At 42.2% G+C, this 18,247-nt stretch overlaps 1 protein-coding gene across 2 annotated transcripts in view; it reads right to left on the reverse strand.

Annotated features, from left to right (window-relative positions):
• Positions 1 to 394: 394 nt before the first annotated feature.
• LOC139254795 (exportin-5) overlaps positions 395 to 18,247 on the reverse strand; it is an 83,960-nt gene continuing 66,107 nt past the window's right edge. For both annotated transcript variants that reach the window (XM_070873817.1, XM_070873818.1), the window contains exons 24-32: positions 17,680 to 17,777; positions 16,792 to 16,838; positions 14,978 to 15,075; positions 14,244 to 14,297; positions 9,514 to 9,599; positions 9,166 to 9,273; positions 7,188 to 7,325; positions 4,171 to 4,335; positions 395 to 1,842 (exon numbers count right to left, since the gene is read on the reverse strand). In XM_070873817.1, coding sequence (XP_070729918.1) covers positions 1,687 to 1,842; positions 4,171 to 4,335; positions 7,188 to 7,325; positions 9,166 to 9,273; positions 9,514 to 9,599; positions 14,244 to 14,297; positions 14,978 to 15,075; positions 16,792 to 16,838; positions 17,680 to 17,777 — 950 coding nt within the window. In that variant the 3' untranslated portion in view covers positions 395 to 1,686. The remainder of the gene's footprint in view (positions 1,843 to 4,170; positions 4,336 to 7,187; positions 7,326 to 9,165; positions 9,274 to 9,513; positions 9,600 to 14,243; positions 14,298 to 14,977; positions 15,076 to 16,791; positions 16,839 to 17,679; positions 17,778 to 18,247) is intronic.

An 18,247-nucleotide genomic window follows, 5' to 3' on the forward strand; every position in this document is an offset into this window, starting at 1 on the left:
TAAACAAAACCTTTGAGGAAAAATGGTCTTTAAAAATATTTTTTAAAAATTAGAAGCATTTCATTTCATAGTGCTCAATTCTATAGGTCAAATGAGCATAATTCTGCCATGTAACCCTCAACAACTAGTTTTAAAGCCAGACCCCAGATTAAAAAGTAGATACCATTAAGGAAACATGCAACATAACTGCCAGTGAAGTACAAATGAAAAGTGATACAACTTAACATGCCATTCTGTAGACATACACAAGGTCAAGTTTAGAAGTTTAAAATATCTACTGCATGGTCACCAAAGAGTTGGCAGTTCTGTTTAAAATGTGGGAAGCCAGCTTTTTCTGTATTAAATAGGCGCTAAATGCTGGCACATTAATATAAAACATTAACAGAGTCTTCAGTGGGGTTAACAGTAATCTGTTTTATATATCACAAAATGAATTCTATACTGGTACAGTGTGTAGTCAGCTCTTGGCAATACAATCAGTACTTTCATCAAAAGGAACAGGTTTTTCACTATCACGCATTACATAAATGGAGAGAATACCAAGTTGGTTAAACTGAGTATTTCAGATGAGTTTCTATCAATTTCAAACCAGGTGGGGTCAGCCGACACATTCTCAATACAAACATTACTGTGAGCTTCACACAACTCTAAAATATGGTAATTATGTCACTCACCCATTACTGAGCTACAAAAAAGGTGCAAAAACAGAACTGATCAAAGTAAATGGGAAGAGAATACTCAGTACAAGCAGCTGGGAAAATAAAATTGGAAAGAAAAACACTTAATTGTGGAGATTTAGATCCCTTTACAACTACTATAAACGACTCTTCCACAAGAATTCTTGGAACAAAAACAGCCATCACTTTAATGTTATTTTCCAGTTTGTTTTCAAAATCACATTTAAAACACACTGAAAGTGTAAGGTGTGAGGTGCTAATGCTAAATGCAGAAAAACTTAGTAACAAATTTTAAAATGAGGTTACTAGTTCCCATTATTTTCTGCTTCTGAAATGTTACCTTTCTGGAATCAGAAGACTGATGTAGATTTAAAAAAATCAAAACTTCCTACAGTAACAAAGGTCTGGTTCTCTTGACATGCATTAGAAGATAAACTTTCATACACAAAACTGGACAGACATGTTTAATATTAAACAATGGCATACAAAATATTTTAACAAAACTTCAAAGGATTCTTCTGATTTATTTTAATACAGAGAGCACATACACAAACTGTCAGTATACAACACTTGGAAAACAGATTGCTGCAAACCCAATTTATGAATTCAATTTCTGAAAAGGTTAAGGCATTTCATAACAATCTACCACAATCAGTTTACAGTTCTTTCCACCACAGAATGCATTACAAAGTTATGCAAGCTGGCTAATAGAATTTGCGGCAGAAATATTTTTGTGGGGGTATAACTTTCACCATTAGCAGTCAACTAGGTATTTAGCAGAAATATTCGGCTACCAAATGATTATAGTTGCTATCTTGGCTTCATGAAAGTATTTTTTTTTTTTTTTAAAGTGAGCAGTCATTTTAAAGTTGCCATTTGATGCTAATTTCCACTATGCTAATGTTGATGAACACCTTACAACTAAAGACAGACTACAAGTTAAAATCAACATAAAAGGTCCATTTTTTCCATTAAGCAAGAGTGGAAGTAAAACAGAGCCTGCCACTCTTCACATATCCTCAGCTCTTGGGTCAAAGAGTGGAGTTAGGACATTGTCTTCAGTCGTTTCTTCTATTGGTGCGGTGGACTGTGGTTTTGGTTTCTTAAAAAGGGAGGGCAAGTTTTTGATATGCACCTCTTTTTTGAACTTCTGCCCAAGTGGCTTCTGAAAAAGGATAGAAAAAGTTATTTGAATACAGAATGTTTGAACATGTTAAATAAATAGTTTAAAATTAATTTTGGGTGCAAAAGGATTAAAAAAAAAACACGCAATCCAAAGCAACAGAGAAAAAGGACACGTTTTAATTAAAACTAATAAATAAAACTACAATTTTTTTGAAAACCACAGTAATCATTCATCATTTTGTTTTCTTCAAAAATAAAGAGTCTTACTGGTTTAAAATATGAGTTCAAGCACTAGTCATCCTATTTAAATGCCAAGTTTTAGCATCTCAATCTTGGCTGAGTGAAATTATACACCGTTATCATGCTGTCAGATATCCAAAAGTACTTCACATTCATTGAATTACTTCTGAAATGCAATCACCATTTTAAAATTAATCATTTCAGAGAAATCACATATTTAAGCATCCAAAACAATGGACGCACATCCTTGGCAGCCAATGACAAACCAATTGATTTTTCACTACCTAAAGAACTTTTATGGAATAGTTGCAGCTGAGCAACCACCACTACCAAGGCAAAAGTAAAAATTAACAGGGTGATGGCCTGGGCCACGCCAAAATCACTTGCCCCGTCACCAGGCCAAATCTTTGTGGTTTGAATCTGAAAGGATGAATCGGCACAAGAATTTATTATTTGTTCACGGCAGTAGAGAACATTAAAGAGAACTAACAATTTTCTGCCCATTTTCCTCAAGAAATCCTAAGTTCTTGCTACACTCCCCCAACTATGAACTCTCATCAGACAAAGATCCATTTCGTGTAACATTTCAGTTCTCCACATCTGTCCACTGAATTTGTACATTTAAAAAAAAAAGTGTTCTTGTACTGCAGTGCCTCCCAAACAGCTTGGCTAATAAATTAATTTCACTCAAGATCCTATCAGCCAAAAACAGAAGACCAATCTCAGTTCAACTTGGGTTCGAGAGGTTATGGCCCCAAGTTTCCACATGGTTTGCTCCTGATTTTTAGGAGCAACTGGTGGAGTTCTTCACATTTCACCATCGGAATTCTTCACATTTAAGTTTTCTGCAGTTCTAGTCAGGTAGAACAGTTTCACTTTGGAACAGAATTTTTTTTTCAAAAGGGGGCGTGTCCGGCCACTGACGCCTGATTTGAAAGTTTCCACAGTGAAAACGTACTCCAAACTAACTTAGAATGGAGCAAGTGAAGATTTTTGTAGGCTTGAAAAAACCTTGTCTACACATTAAAAAATTAGGCGCAGGTTAAATTAGGCGTCCAGAACGAGGTGGGGGGGGGGAAGGGAAGTCATTACATTCTACAATAAATCCTTAGTTATACTTATACAAATAAATGCAACCTGAATAAAAATTTATAAGCAAAGAAAAGATTAAATAAACCATGTTCCTACCTGTGTGAAAGTGCTTCAGGCAGGCCTTTCAGGCAGTGGTTTGCCGTCGGGACCGACCGACGGCAGGGGGGGGGGGGGGGGGGGATGGAGGGAGAAGGCTGCAGGAAGCCTCATTACTTGAGGCAGCCGTTTGCCGTCGGGCCTGACGGACGGCAGGGGGAGAAAGCTGCAAGAAGCCTCAGTGCTGATCATGGAGGGGCAATGTGGTTTTATTAAATTTTTTTTTAAATTGAACAGCTACAAAGATTTTGAATAGTCTCAAACAAGTGCATGTGTCCCATTTATCACAGTCTATTTTTAATTACAGAATGCACTCCCTCGCCCTCACACACAGAAATATCAACAAAATTAAAATGCAAGCCTTTGCAAGGGTTCAATAAATAAATTTTTACTTTTTCTGCAGCACTTTTAAAAATGGCCGTGTGCCAATGTTTACTTCAGACTGCGCGTGCGCGAACGCTCCAATGCGCAGGGTTGCCGGCACGAAAAAACTCATTTAAATTGTACCCGCCCCCTCCTACTTATAAAATCGGTGCGAGTGGTAGGCTCCGCGCCAAGCAGACATCGAGCTGCAAAGTGCTCGAGAATAACGGCGCCCAGCTCGGAGGGGTGCCCGTTTTGCCGCATGTGGAAACTTGGGGCCTATAGGTTTAACTCTTCTCCACCCTCATACCATATCAATAGAATTCTAACAGTTTTTCAATTTATGGGAAATTATACAACACAAACACGAGTATTCTTTCCAGAATATGTTGAAATAGCCCTTTAAAAGTGTGGATTGTAACCAGCCCAAAACGGCACAGAAAAGTACTTTAAAGAGGTGTGAAATAGACGTGAATCTGTGATGTGCATTAATGGTTTAACCATCATTATTTCTGAAAATATCACATAACCTGTGTGGAAAGACCACTTTTAGGAACCACCGCATACTCAAACTTACCCCAATGCAGCCAGACAAGAGTTTCTTAAAGAGATCCTTTCTCCTTTTGTCACCCATTTTATGAGATGATGGGTTCAGAAGTTTTGTATCAAACTGATCCAAAGCATCTCCAGAGATTTGAGGAACCTGCTGCATCACCGTTTTTAAATCAGGATACCGTGGTCTCTACAAGTGTAATTTAAAATGAAAAATTAATATCTATAGCACATACAGATAAAGGAAATCAATGTAGTACATTATGGAGTCATTAGGATGCCCTAAAGTGTTCCACAATCCTGTTACACTCTCCGCCCTGGTTATTATTTTCCTTCCTCCGTTTAGGGGCTCTGCGCACCATTTAGCATTATGCCAATGAAAGGATGGGCTCCAACTGTGCACTATAAAGAAGCTCATGCAAGGAGAAAAAACACTGCCGGATCCAGAGTCCTTACTGCTGGTCCCATGGTGCTTCTCAAGGAGAATCTGTGTTCAAAATAGTGCTAAGGGGACAACTAGCCAGCTTGAAATTTTGCTTTTTAGAAAAAAATAGCGGTTTAGTTGGAGATAGAATTGCAACAATTTAGTTTTCCTTTGCTTTAGTATTGTGCACTCAAGCACACACTGGATGTGTAAAAGCATAATATACAGACACGCAAATACATACATGGGTAACACCAGAGGTGGGTCTCGAGAACTACTAAAGATGGGCCCTGGAAGAAAGGAAGGCAGGAAGCTGAAGGCTGAGCCCCAGAAGAAAGTGTGGCTGCAAGCAGTGGTCCAGTGAGAAAAGTACCATTCTCAAGCTCGAGAAGGAAGGAGGACAGGAGGTTGGAAGCCAAATGGCCGAAGTTCACCTGATCCACAAGTCACAAGTGTTAACCTTGATTCAGTGGTAGTACTCTCACCTGAGTCAGAAGTTCATGGCTTCAAGTTCTACCCCAAGCACATAATCTTGACACGCTTCAGTGCCTTACTGAGGGAATGCTACACTCCAAGAGGTACCTCCTTTTTAGATGAGATGTTGAATAGACAAATGTGCCTCGGTTTATGAGGATGTTTAAGAGCCTCGGCAGTATTCAGATAGAGGACCAGGGGAGTTCTAGTGTCCTGGCCTAAAGTGAACCCTCAACCGACACCATCAAAAACTAGTCTTTAACACATTTGCCTACAAAAAGTAATTCATTGGCTGCAAAATATTTGTGCTTGTGAAAGGTGCTATATAAATGCAAGTTCCTTCTTTTTATAAAAGTCATAAATATAACCATAAACAACTTCTTACATTTATAGTGTTTTTAAGGTAGAATAATGTTCCAAAGTGATTCAGGTGTAAATCAGAAATTAATGGATGCTGAGCCCAAGGAGAGATTAGAAGAGTGACCACAAGCTTGGTCCAGGAGATTGTGTTTTAAGGATGGTCTTAAAAACACAGCCACCAGGGATAGGGAGAGAGATGCACAAAAGGCCAGAGATGCACAAAAGGCCAGAGTCAACAGTTGAGAGGTAGGGGGATCACCAGAAAAGATGAGGCAAGGACATGAAGGGGTTTAAACACAAGGATGTGAATTTTAAATTGGAGATGCTGGTCAACCAGAAGCCAAATGCATGTCAGTGAGGGTAGAGGCAATAGGTGAACAGATAAGGATACAGGCAACAGAGTTTTGGATGAGCTGAAGTTTACGGAAGGTGAAGAATGAGAGGTTGGTCAGCAGAGCACTGGAATACCTAAATGCTGGAAATGACAAAGGCATGGATAAAGGTTTCAGCATCAGATGGATTCAGGTAGGGCAGCTGTTGCTGACATTACAGAAATGGAAGTAGGCAGTCTTTGTGCCAGCCATCTGGTTCCACCTAAGACAGTACATAAGAGGGGCAAATGGAATTGGTGGCAAGGGTATGCAGTTTGAGGACAATGGCTTCAGTCTTTCCAATGTTTAACTGAGCAAACTGAGGCTCATCCAAGACGTGATATCTTTTAGTCTGGCAGATAGATAGTGGGAGAACCACTGCTGAGGATCTCCTAACATGTCACAAATTTCCTTTCAATGGAGTGTGACAATCATTTGGGTGGGGGTTTTGATCTATCAGCAGTGCAAACACAACTTGATCTCATGCCGTGCAGCCAACTACATGCAGTATTTTATTTTTGTCATAAAAACAATTCGAACAGATAAACAAAGTTACAAACTGCAGCTAATATCTGGGATAGGCTCCAAGTGCAGTCAAAGACCAAGGAAAGGAAAGGACAACGAGCAAACAGAAGTCTAATTATAAGTTTTAATTTTACACAGGAAACCAAGCAAGAAGATGAAAGAGCTCCCACTCCCACAAAAGAAAATGACTTAAAAGAAAAGAAATGTTTTAAATTAAAACAAAAGCTTAAGATTAGAAAAATGGCTTGACTCTGAATGTTCACGGAGTCTGTGCAAATATTTACAGACTGCAGCCACCAAGCGGTCAAACTACATAAGTTGATATACGCACATCAGAAATATGGACTGAGGAATTTATAATAGAAAAAGTTGACAAGAGTGCAACAGTAACAGACATGCTATTTTTAATTACATTATAGATAAAATGTAACTGTTCCTTCATTGGGTCAGATTTTGTGGTCAACAGCAAGTTTGGGCCAGTAAGATGCAAGTAAGGGTTGCTCCAGAATTTGGGACGGATTAGAGCGATCCTTTCTCTGCATCTAACCTGATGTTGTATCCTGACCAATATTTATCCCTCAACACCTAAAAGATGGTCATTATTTAATTGCTGTTAGTGAGATCATGTGTGGGCAAATTAGTTGTCATGTTTCCTACAACAGTGACTACACATCAAAAAGTACATTGTGTGTCAAGCATGTTGGGACATCCGGAGGTCATGAAAAGCACTGTACAACTGCAAGACTTTATTTCTAGATGCTTAAGATGGGAACTATTCCACTCACCAGCATTCTTCACCTTGATAAACATATCATTCAAACAAAGAGCATTGGAATAAACAAACTATTTTTATAGTTCACTTCTCCATTTACTAAACACTTTGCTTACCAATGCTTCATAGATCATGAAAGCAAGATTGACCAACGCCGCAAGGCATCCTTCATGTTGTCCGTGCATTTGCAGCCCTCTAAGCACACTCATGAAGAACCAACTGGCTGCATCAGAATGCAGGGTTGCAGACAATACCTGAATACAAAGAATAACCCAATTTCATTATCAAGGCTTATAAAAAACAAAGTAATGTGCTAAATGTAATGATTAGCAAGAATTCCACAAATCAAATGACAGCAAGTGATGCCCCCATTAAAAAAAAGAGAACTGATGTGCAAATATAAATAAAAAGTGCACGTAAGTCAAAGGACAGAACAAAATACCAACCCAAAATTTCATAGCTAGGACATTTATTGCACAATTTTCAAAAACAAAAAAAGTCAGAAAAATTGTTCAACTGAACGGGAAAGACGGAAAACTAATAGTTTTAGTATGACTGCCAATTCCGGTTAACATTTCCTTCCAACATTTAATTCCATTGTTGAACTAGTCAAACATTCCATTAAATTGAATAGCTTTTTAAAAATTTGGTAGTAGAGTGCGGTTATACGTAGACACTGGCTTTCAAATTAAAGGTTTATAGGATGTTAGACATGGAAAATTACTCTAAAATGCATAGCACAGAATGCAGCCACATGTTGAATGCGCTGAGTGTTAATTGGATATGTTGCAACATACATACTATTTTTTTCTCTTTCCCACAGCAGCTGATGATAATTCCACCATCTCCATTTACACTCTATCAAGACTCAGCTTTTGTTTCTTAACTTGTTCCATTACCTTTGGCCTTACACCATCATCCCTTTTGTCTCTTAATCTCTTCTGCTTTCCACCCTTCCCTTTTGTTCTTTCCTCCCCTTCCTCAGCCCCTGCACTTGCTTAAAATCTGTTATATCTCTAACTTTTTTCAGTTTTGTGAAGGGTCATCGACCTAAAACACTTAACTCTGTTTCTCTCTCCACAGATGCTGCCTCACCAGCTGAGTATTTCAATCATTTTCTGTTTTTAGTTCAGATTTCAGCAATCTGCAGTATTTTGCTTTTGTACATACTAGTATCATTAGTTTGCCTGCGATGGCACCCATGAAATTAGCAAATGAAATGACAGCAGTACCACTAGACATTGTATTTGTAGAAAACTCTGCAATATAATTGGGGTAATTTTTACAACACTGCAAAACCCACTGCATTATCAAGAAACACACAAGATAGAGTATAGAATATTTAAATAATTTGCCAAAGACAATATAATGTAATGAATAAAGCAATACATAGAGAAAATAGCAAAACTGACAAAATTGTGGGAAAGTCTTTCCAGGCATGCTAGGCAAACAGCAGTACATTGAAACCAACTATGAGAAATGGATCCAAAATTGGTGCTATTCACAAAAACAGTTATATATTTAAACTGTCAACTTCAAATTACAAGTATTTTTTCTGATGGTTTAGTTGATAAACACACTGTCCAGTTTGGTAGTCATATAGATTGGACGATCTCCGCTGCAATGCCTGGTTTATGCTACATTAGGTGGAACGACAATAGGGATATCACAATTACCAAGAGAAGGAAAACTACTGATCGCTATCCAATGATCCTCTGCCGAGAAGTATGCATGTGTATATATATGCCAAACAATGGCAGGATTGGGGTTACTGTAATGCCCTCCATGGTAAAATAACTGGCCAACTCGTACTAGAAGCTGACTGCACTTTAACTTTACTCCAAGCAAGAATAAACTCTAAGGGGGTTGGGAGAAGAAATAGGAGCATTCCTTTGGAGGTGTGGAGAGCTTGTTCAATTCAAAATATTACAACGGCAGGGCAGTGGGATGAAATGGATAGTTCTTTAATGGACTGAACAATCGCATCCTGTGCTGTAACATTCTGTGAATCTATAAAGCTTGATGTAAGCGACCACAAATTCATATCCCCGACAAAAACACTCACGGATACTCTTGGCCCATTTATATACTTGCCTGTTTGATCAATGGCCAGCAGAGTTGCAGTGTCGCTCGCTGACACGTTATAGTATCACTCCAAGAGATAGCACTGTAAGCAGTTGCCAACAGTGCTTTACAAATTTCCTAAAAAGAGTAAAGAAAATGAGTCAGAACTATTAACATTACACTTCAGAGCTGCCTGGCAAGCAAATTTTGGTACTGGTCAAATCTGCACCGAAGCAAAGCTAGAAGTGAATATATCACCACTACATACTGAGCCAGATACAATAACTGCTTGTGCCGACAACTCTTCCCCCTTTTAAAAAAAAAAGTGTTCAACTAAAATCACTTTGCCCTGCATAAAACAAAAACAAACCCGTTTACCTCAGACTTGAGCAGACATTTTCCAAGATCAGTGAGTTCTTCAGATCCAACATGTGGACCATCACTTGTGTTCATCATTTCATCATCTATTTAAAAGGACACACGTTTGATATAATATGCAATACTGTTGTACACATTCAGGAAGAGACTGAATGCTTAAAGCTACATCCTATCATTAAAAAATACCACAAAAGATTTAGATTCAATCCAAGCTTTGTGGGGTCAAGTTTCGGCCTGAGTTGCTCCTTTTTTTTTGGAGCAACTGGTTTAGAATGGAATATCTTAGAAATTGCAATTCTTGGCATTTAGTTTGCTACAGTTCTAGTCAGTTAGAACAGTTTCATTTTGGAACAGATTTTTTTTCTCTCAAGTGTCTGGCCACTTAAGCCTGTTTTGAAAGTTTAGGCAGTTAAAAACTTACTCCAAACTAACTTAGAATGGAATAAGTGTAGATTTTTGTACACTCAGAAAAACCTTGCCGACACTTAGAAAATCAGGCGTAAGGAAGCAAGATGGGGGGGGGGGGGGGGGGGGAGGGAAGTTTACAAACATGAAACATCACTTTTACAAATAAAGGGCCATCATCAATAATAAATGATAAATAAATCAACCAGCTAATAAATCAATAAAAAAATATTTTAAAAAAATTACGTTTCTACTCACTGACAGCAGCATCGGGAGCCCTCCAACAGTGTGCTGGGACGGAACCACTCTCTCTGTCTGTATCAGTGTCTCTCTCTCTGTCTGTCAGTGTCTGTGTGTTTCGGGGGGGCTGGGGAATGGGATTGGGAGAGGGAAGAGAGTAAGAGGAGGAGGAGGGGGGGAGGAGCAAGAGGGAGGGGGGGAGGAGCAAGAGGGAGGGGGGAGGAGCAAGAGGGAGGGGGGAGGAGCAAGAGGGAGGGGGGAGGAGCAAGAGGGAGGGGGGGAGGAGCAAGAGGGAGGGGAGGAGGAGCAAGAGGGAGGGGAGGAGGAGCAAGAGGGAGGGGAGGAGGAGCAAGAGGGAGGGGAGGAGGAGCAAGAGGGAGGGGAGGAGGAGCAAGAGGGAGGGGAGGAGGAGCAAGAGGGAGGGGAGGAGGAGCAAGAGGGAGGGGAGGAGGAGCAAGAGGGAGGGGAGGAGGAGCAAGAGGGAGGGGAGGAGGAGCAAGAGGGAGGGGAGGAGGAGCAAGAGGGAGGGGAGGAGGAGCAAGAGGGAGGGGAGGAGGAGCAAGAGGGAGGGGAGGAGGAGCAAGAGGGAGGGGAGGAGGAGCAAGAGGGAGGGGAGGAGGAGCAAGAGGGAGGGGAGGAGGAGCAAGAGGGAGGGGAGGAGGAGCAAGAGGGAGGGGAGGAGGAGCAAGAGGGAGGGGAGGAGGAGCAAGAGGGAGGGGAGGAGGAGCAAGAGGGAGGGGAGGAGGAGCAAGAGGGAGGGGAGGAGGAGCAAGAGGGAGGGGAGGAGGAGCAAGAGGGAGGGGAGGAGGAGCAAGAGGGAGGGGAGGAGGAGCAAGAGGGAGGGGAGGAGGAGCAAGAGGGAGGGGAGGAGGAGCAAGAGGGAGGGGAGGAGGAGCAAGAGGGAGGGGAGGAGGAGCAAGAGGGAGGGGAGGAGGAGCAAGAGGGAGGGGAGGAGGAGCAAGAGGGAGGGGAGGAGGAGCAAGAGGGAGGGGAGGAGGAGCAAGAGGGAGGGGAGGAGGAGCAAGAGGGAGGGGAGGAGGAGCAAGAGGGAGGGGAGGAGGAGCAAGAGGGAGGGGAGGAGGAGCAAGAGGGAGGGGAGGAGGAGCAAGAAGGAGGGGAGGAGGGAGGAAGGGAAAGAGGAGGGAGGATGAACGGGCCCGGCTGAAAACTTTGGGCAGGGCCCAGCCCCAGCAAGATGCCGGACGGGCGGGTCCCGCCGAAGGAAGAGGGAATGGGGGGGGCGGGGGAAGAGGAAGAGAGAGCGCGAGCCAGAGCGGGAGCTGGGGTGGGGGGAGCGGCAGGCAGTGGAGCAGGAGCTGGGAGGGGGGGGGGGGGTGTGTGAGAGAGTGAGAGCTGAACAGTGGGGGGGGAAGCCAGAGCAGGAGCAGGAGCAGGAGCAGGAGCAGTCTGATCTTCGCCACCCCAGTGAGCCCATTCGGCCAGGGCTAGGGGCTGCGTGCTTTGGGCCCCTCCCACAGTTTTGGGCGCCTGGAGCTACTGCACATGCGCGCATACTGTTTTCAGTGCAGGGACCTGGCTCCGCTGCCCACAGCTCGTGCTGCGCCGCGCCGAGGGCCTGGATCGACCTGAGGGAGTGGAGAATACCGAGGTTAAGTTTTCGGCGCGGTTTTGAGCGCGGAAATCAGGCATGGCTCGCGGGGCTATGCCGTTCTCGGCGCGGCCCGAAACTTGACCCCTGTAAGTGCATCGGAAAATAGCACAGTGAATCAAACTAAACTTGAGTTTTCACACCATACAGCACATTTAATATTTTATATTCAGCAAGATAGTGACAGCACCAGTCAGGATGTTAGATTTTTTTGAACACTCAAGCTATCATGTTTTCAACCCAGTATAGCCAAGGGAAAGAGGGAAGCCTGCAGGGGCCGTTGGATTTGATGTTGCAGTTTTGACCACAGCTCAACTCGTCAACCCCTCGAACAAGAGTGGTGGAAATGAGGGGTCATCGAAGGTCAAGTCTTTAACTTCTTTCTGTCTGGAAAAATGGGTAATCTGAACAGGAAAAAGCCAGGATGGTGGAGTCCTCTCTTTCGAACCAGTCAGTGAGGAATGGAGAGTTTCCAGGTTAGGATACAAACATGCCTTGTAGAAGGGCAGTACAGTAGCCACCACTTAAAACGCTCACATTTTAAATGAGCTGTCGCTTTTATCGGCTAAAAATCAAAACCCATTATCAATTTCAAAGTTGCTGGTTACAGCATTGTAACAGAAAGCTATAGTTCTCTTAATTTTGTGCAGAAACAGCTGTAGTGACTCATCAATTTGCATCTCATTAAAGTGCAATGAATGCAATAACATACATAAGTAAACAGCACCTCAATAAGGCATACAGAAGATCATAAGTAAATAGCACCTCTAAGTCTTTCTAATCCCCTATAAATATGTGGGGTTCGTTTGTACGGTTTAAATGAAGTTAATTGCAGTGCATGCAGTCTTGTTTGGCTTCAACATCGCTACCCCGTTACACATGGCCCTCTAAACGGTGGTGACTATACCTGTACCAGCTAATTGAGGATTGATAGTCTGTAAAGTGACTTTAGCCGAGGTAGAGTAACATACTTTATTTTACAAGTTACATGGAGCAAGGTGACATTGTATTCAGTTTCTTGGTTGAAGATTGAACATGTCGCACTAGAGAGAGTATCATTCTATGGGAGTGTCTGCGGCATGAGCCCAAAAGATTAGCTAACCCAGACAAAACCGCCCACCCCAAAACCATCTCTATCCTCAACCTCAGGAATTGTAAACATTTTTCTTTTCTTCCCCATCTCTCCAGCTCACATACTTTGGGCCCAAGTTTCCACATGATTTGCGCCTGATTTTTTAGGAGCAACTGGTGGAGAACGGACTATCTTAGAAATCGCAATTCTCCACATTTTTTTTTCTGCAGTTCTAGTCAGTTAGAACAGTTTCACTTTGGAAGAGAATTTTTTCTTCAAAAGGGGGCGTGTCCGGTCACTGACGCTTGATTTCAAAGTTTCCACAGTGAAAACGTACTCCAAACTAACTTAGAATGGAGCAAGTGAAGATTTTTGTAGAACTGAAAAAACCTTGTCTACACATTAAAAAATCAGGCGCAGGTTACAAATTAGGCGTCCAGAACGAGGTGGGGGGGGGGGGGGGAGGGAAGGGAAGTCATTAAATTCTATAATAAATCCTTATTTATACTTATACAAATATTATACAAATAAATCCAACCCGAATAAAAATTTAAGCAAAGAAAAGATTAAATAAACCACCTTCCTACCTGTGTGAAAGTGCTTCAGCCAGGGAGAATGCTGCAGGAAGCCTCACAAGTTGAGGTAGCCGTTCGTTCCCGACGGCGGGGTGGGGGGGGGGGGGGGGGGGGAGGGGGAGGGGAAAAGAGGAGGAAGCCGTTCCCGACGGCAGGGGGGGGGAGGGGAAAAGAGGAGGAAGCCGTTCCCGACGGCAGGGGGGGGGGGGAAGGCCGTCGGAAAACAGCTGCCTCAACTTCCGAGGCTTCCTGCAGCCTTCTCACTGCTGCAAGAAGCCTCAGTGCTGATGGCAATGTGCTTTTATTAAAAAATGTTCAAAAATTAAACAGCTACAAAGAATTACAAAAATGGCCGAGTGCCAATGTTTCCTTCACACTGCGCATGCGCAAACGCTCCAACGCGCACGCGCAGGGTTGCCGGCAGGAAAAAAAACTAATTTAAATGGTACCCGCCCCCTCCCACTCACAAAATCGGCGCGAGTGGTAGGCTCCGCCCCCCTGGGCGCCGCGCCAAGCAGACATGGAGCTGCAGGGCGCTCCAGAATCGGGCATTTTTTTTTCCGGCACCGTTTTCGGCACGAAAAACGGGCGCCCAGCTCGGAGGGGCGCCCGTTTTTTATCGTGTGGAAACTTGGGCCCATAATGGGGACCTCTGATCAGACAACATTTTGTTGCAGTAGGCCACTGGTATTACTAATCTGCTATATAATTTACACAAAGTTTACTTACAAGCTGTCAGAACAATTTCTGCAAACTGCAGACACTTAAAAAAAAAAAAAAAAAAATTGGAATATTACATAAAGTCTAAAAAAAGTGCCAGGTTTCTTACCATCCATGTCTCCGGATATAGACTCTGGGCCCTTCTTAACACAGCAGCATACTGCTGCAAAAAAGAGAAACAAAAATATTCAGAACCAGTCTTCACAGTGCATTTACTATTTATAAATTCCATGGGTGTTGGTGGCTAGGGAACATTGGGGGCCACAATGCTTAAGTATAACAACTGTATGTGACAGGCTAGATGGATCACAGCTGGTCGTTTCCTGTCTGCCAGTTTTGTATATAATTAGTGATAGTGTGACATAAGTAATAAAATGAATGAAAAGAGATGTGTAGTAAAAAGTGAGACAGAAGCAGCACTACATACTGAACCAGATACAATAATGGCTTGTGCATCGTTTTGTAAGTGGAGGATGGCAAAGTTACGTACAACCATCTCAGCATACAATTTAGTCTTCATGCTCAAAAGCAACTATTGGCCCAATGAAGATAGAAGCTGGAATATTTCTCAAAGCCAGAAAGTTTGGGATTTTACTCCAACCCTTCAGCACCCAAGGGCAATAGGTATTGCTATTCTACCTGGCCATGCACTGTGGGATACATGATGTAATTACATATTGGAGCTTCAAACAAGCTTTTTTAAAAAAGTTAGTTTGACAATTTTGAGGGAAATTTTATTTTGCAATGCACATCAAATATTACTCTGCATTAACTTGCCTGAAATTTCTTTCTATACACTTTCTAATAAACCTCTATGGTCTGAAAGAATAGTATACTTCTTACTCATCAAATCGATGGATTCACGGGTGAGAAGACGAGTCAGTTGTTCATCCAGCATTTCTTGGGACTCTGGATTCTCCTCAGGAGCTCCACTTTCAGCCCTAAAAATCAGCCCAGGATTATTAACGGTCAGGGGTGTACATTTATATTACTTCAAGGCAATGCATCATGTCCTTGCATCTAGCTTTCCAAATCAGCTAATCAGTAACAGCATTCAGTTCTAAAACTGATTGGGAAGTTTTGTATAAATTTCTCACTTCATCTTTAATGTAGCAAGCACTGGGAATATAAAAATACTAATGTCACCCAGTTAAAGAAGAAAGCACTTTCATTTATAAAGCACCTTTCATGACTTCAGGCTGTCCCAAAGTGCTTCATAGCCAATGAAGTATAAACTTTTGTAATATTGGGAAATAATCGTAATTTGCACACATCAGATTCGCATAAGCAGCCATGTGACAAATGCCCAGATAATCTGTTTTTGGTGGTAATGGTTGGCCAGGACATCAGGAGAAATCCCCTGTTCTTCTCTGAATAGTGGCCTGGGACATTTTATGTCTACAAGAGGGCAGACGAGACTGCAGTTTAAAAGTCCATCCAAAAGACGTCACATCAAGATAATGAAGCACTCCCTCAATACTGCTCTGAAGTATTAGCCTAGATTATGCACTTAAACCTCTGGAGTGGGGTTTGAAGCCATGATTTTCTGATCCAAAGGCGAGAGTATTACCACAGAGTTAAGTTGCACCAACAAATGCAGAAATACGAGAATGGAAGCTAGAATATCATAAGTCTGTCCTGCCAATGATTTGCAGGATCTTGCGGAGGCAGCGCTGGTGGTACTTCTCCAGCACTTTGAGGGGTTTGCTGTATATAGTCCACATCTCAGCCATATAGGAGGGCGAGTATCACTACTGTCCTGTGGACCATGAGCTTGGTGCTGGGTTGAGGTCCCGGTCTTCAAACACTCTTTCCTCAGGCGACCAAAGGCTGTGCTCAGTGTTCTCGCTCAAGCCAACATCAACAGCCTCGAAGCACTGACCACGCTCGATCAGGTTCGTTGCGGGCCACATCATCCACATGCCCGACACGAGACTCCCAAAGCAAGCGCTCTTTGCAGATCTTCGAGACAGCAACATGTCCCAGGTGGGCAGAGAAAACGCTTCAAGGACACCCTCAAAGCATCTGTGACAAAGTGCAACATCCCCATCTCCTGGGAATCCCTGGCCCAAGACCGCCCAAAGTGGAGGAAAAGCATCCGGGGGAGGGGTGTTGAGCACCCAGAGTCTCATCGTGAGAGCATGCAGAAACCAAACGTAAACAGCAGAAGGAGCGTGCGTCAACCCAGGCTCCTCACCCACCCTTTCCTTCAACCACTGTCTGCCCCTCCTGTGACAGAGGCTATAATTCCCGCATTGGACTCCTCAGTCACCTGAGAACTCACTTAGAGTGGAAGCAAGTCATCCTCGACTCCGAGGGACTGCCTATGATGATGATAATAATGACGATGTTACATTAGCAGCTAAGGAACAAGTTGAAGTTTATAAGCAGGATTGAGTCAGGATGGGATTAGAATTACTATTTAAGTAAAAGACATGGAAAATAAAAATGTTTAATATGCAATTTTGTCAAGACAAATAAAACCATCGTTGGTCCCAATATTTGCATCTCTGCATACATAAGTAAACTACAACTACTACTTAGCAGAACTCCAAACTATTCCATCAGATAAAATGTGTGTGTAATATTTCAGCAATACTTAGACAGTGATGATAGTCTCAAAATCCCAAATTACATCCATGAAGTTTGACACTTACTCCAACAGGCCCCTCTGGTTGATGACAACCCACTTGGCACTTAGTCTCTGCAAGGATGAAAAAAATAATGGTGTTACATATTATACTGACAAACAGGCAAGTTCTGAAATTTTAATTCTAAACACTATTCATCAATAAACTCATCACAATATACTGTGATCAACACAATGCAAAAATTTGTTTCTACTACCACTAACAAAAACATAAAATTCATCTCTGGGTTTTTTTTTAAGCAGCAGAGTATTTAAGTGTTTATCAAGTCTCCAAAATTTAGAAGATTTTGTTTAATCAAAAAAAAATTCACAATCGTTTCAGATCTGCTTTGATTACTTTTAGAAAGTTGGTATAATAAATCTTCAATTTAATTTATTTGAGCATTGTTTTAGGATTGAGATGACCACATTGCTCTGTTGCTCTCAAACTTTCACAGTAATTTTTTTACATTTCATTCACTACAAAAAATAATTTATTAGACACTATAAATCTGAAACAATAGAAAATGTTTTGCTTCACCACTGACCGCAAATTCCGGGCCTATGCATCCAGCATTTTCCATTTCCTTCATTATATATTGAATTGAGATTGCTTAAGTTTCTATATAGCCTTTTGGGGTGAATTTTAATTTGCTTTATTTACTTGAACCACTATCCTTGCCAGAGCATTCCAACATACTGCTGCCTACCTTTGACTTAGAGAATTGCATCAAACCCACTTTTATACTGTTAATTGTTGTTACTTGACTAACCACCACTGAATAAAAAATTTAAATATTCGAATGCTAAGAATACAGTCAGCAGGGAAGAAACACAAACCTCTGAAATTTGTGGCATTGCAGAGTAACTTCAAAATAGCTAACAATTATTCACTATAACTTTTTTTTATAATTACCTGCAGTAAGTAGGAGAACAGGGGTCCAAGAATTGGGCACAGCACAGATTCATAATGTTCAGGTGGGCAGGACTGGACCAAAGGCTTCACAAAGACACGTATACACGAGTTAAGTAAATACCTTGCTGTATCTTCCCAACATTGCTTAGCAAAAAACCAAATGAACACACAAGCTACGAATAACTAGCCCTTCTCTCCCTCCATCCTGTCAAGTGCATATCCTTGGATAACAGTATACAGGAGACCTTGCTAGGGAGATGTAGTTAGAAACCTTGTGTCACCACTCAATGGCACACCATGCTAAGTGTTGTACAGTAGTACATCTCCAGTCTGGCACCCTTGGGACCTGAACGGTGCCAGACCAGAGAATTTTTCAACCACAGGAGGTCACGCCGACCCTAGCATGGTCAGCAGTACTCTAGACTTACCAGGTACTGCTGACAATGACCCGGCCGCGTTCTGTGCATGCGCAGAAGCCTACTGCGCAGCATTTCTTAGGCCCAGCTTCGGTGCCTCAGTCAGCCACCACACTCCTCGCTCCCTCGCCGTGCCGACCCGACCAAGGAGG

This window comes from Pristiophorus japonicus, unplaced genomic scaffold (assembly GCF_044704955.1).
Source record: "Pristiophorus japonicus isolate sPriJap1 unplaced genomic scaffold, sPriJap1.hap1 HAP1_SCAFFOLD_578, whole genome shotgun sequence".
Lineage (NCBI taxonomy): Eukaryota > Metazoa > Chordata > Chondrichthyes > Pristiophoridae > Pristiophorus > Pristiophorus japonicus.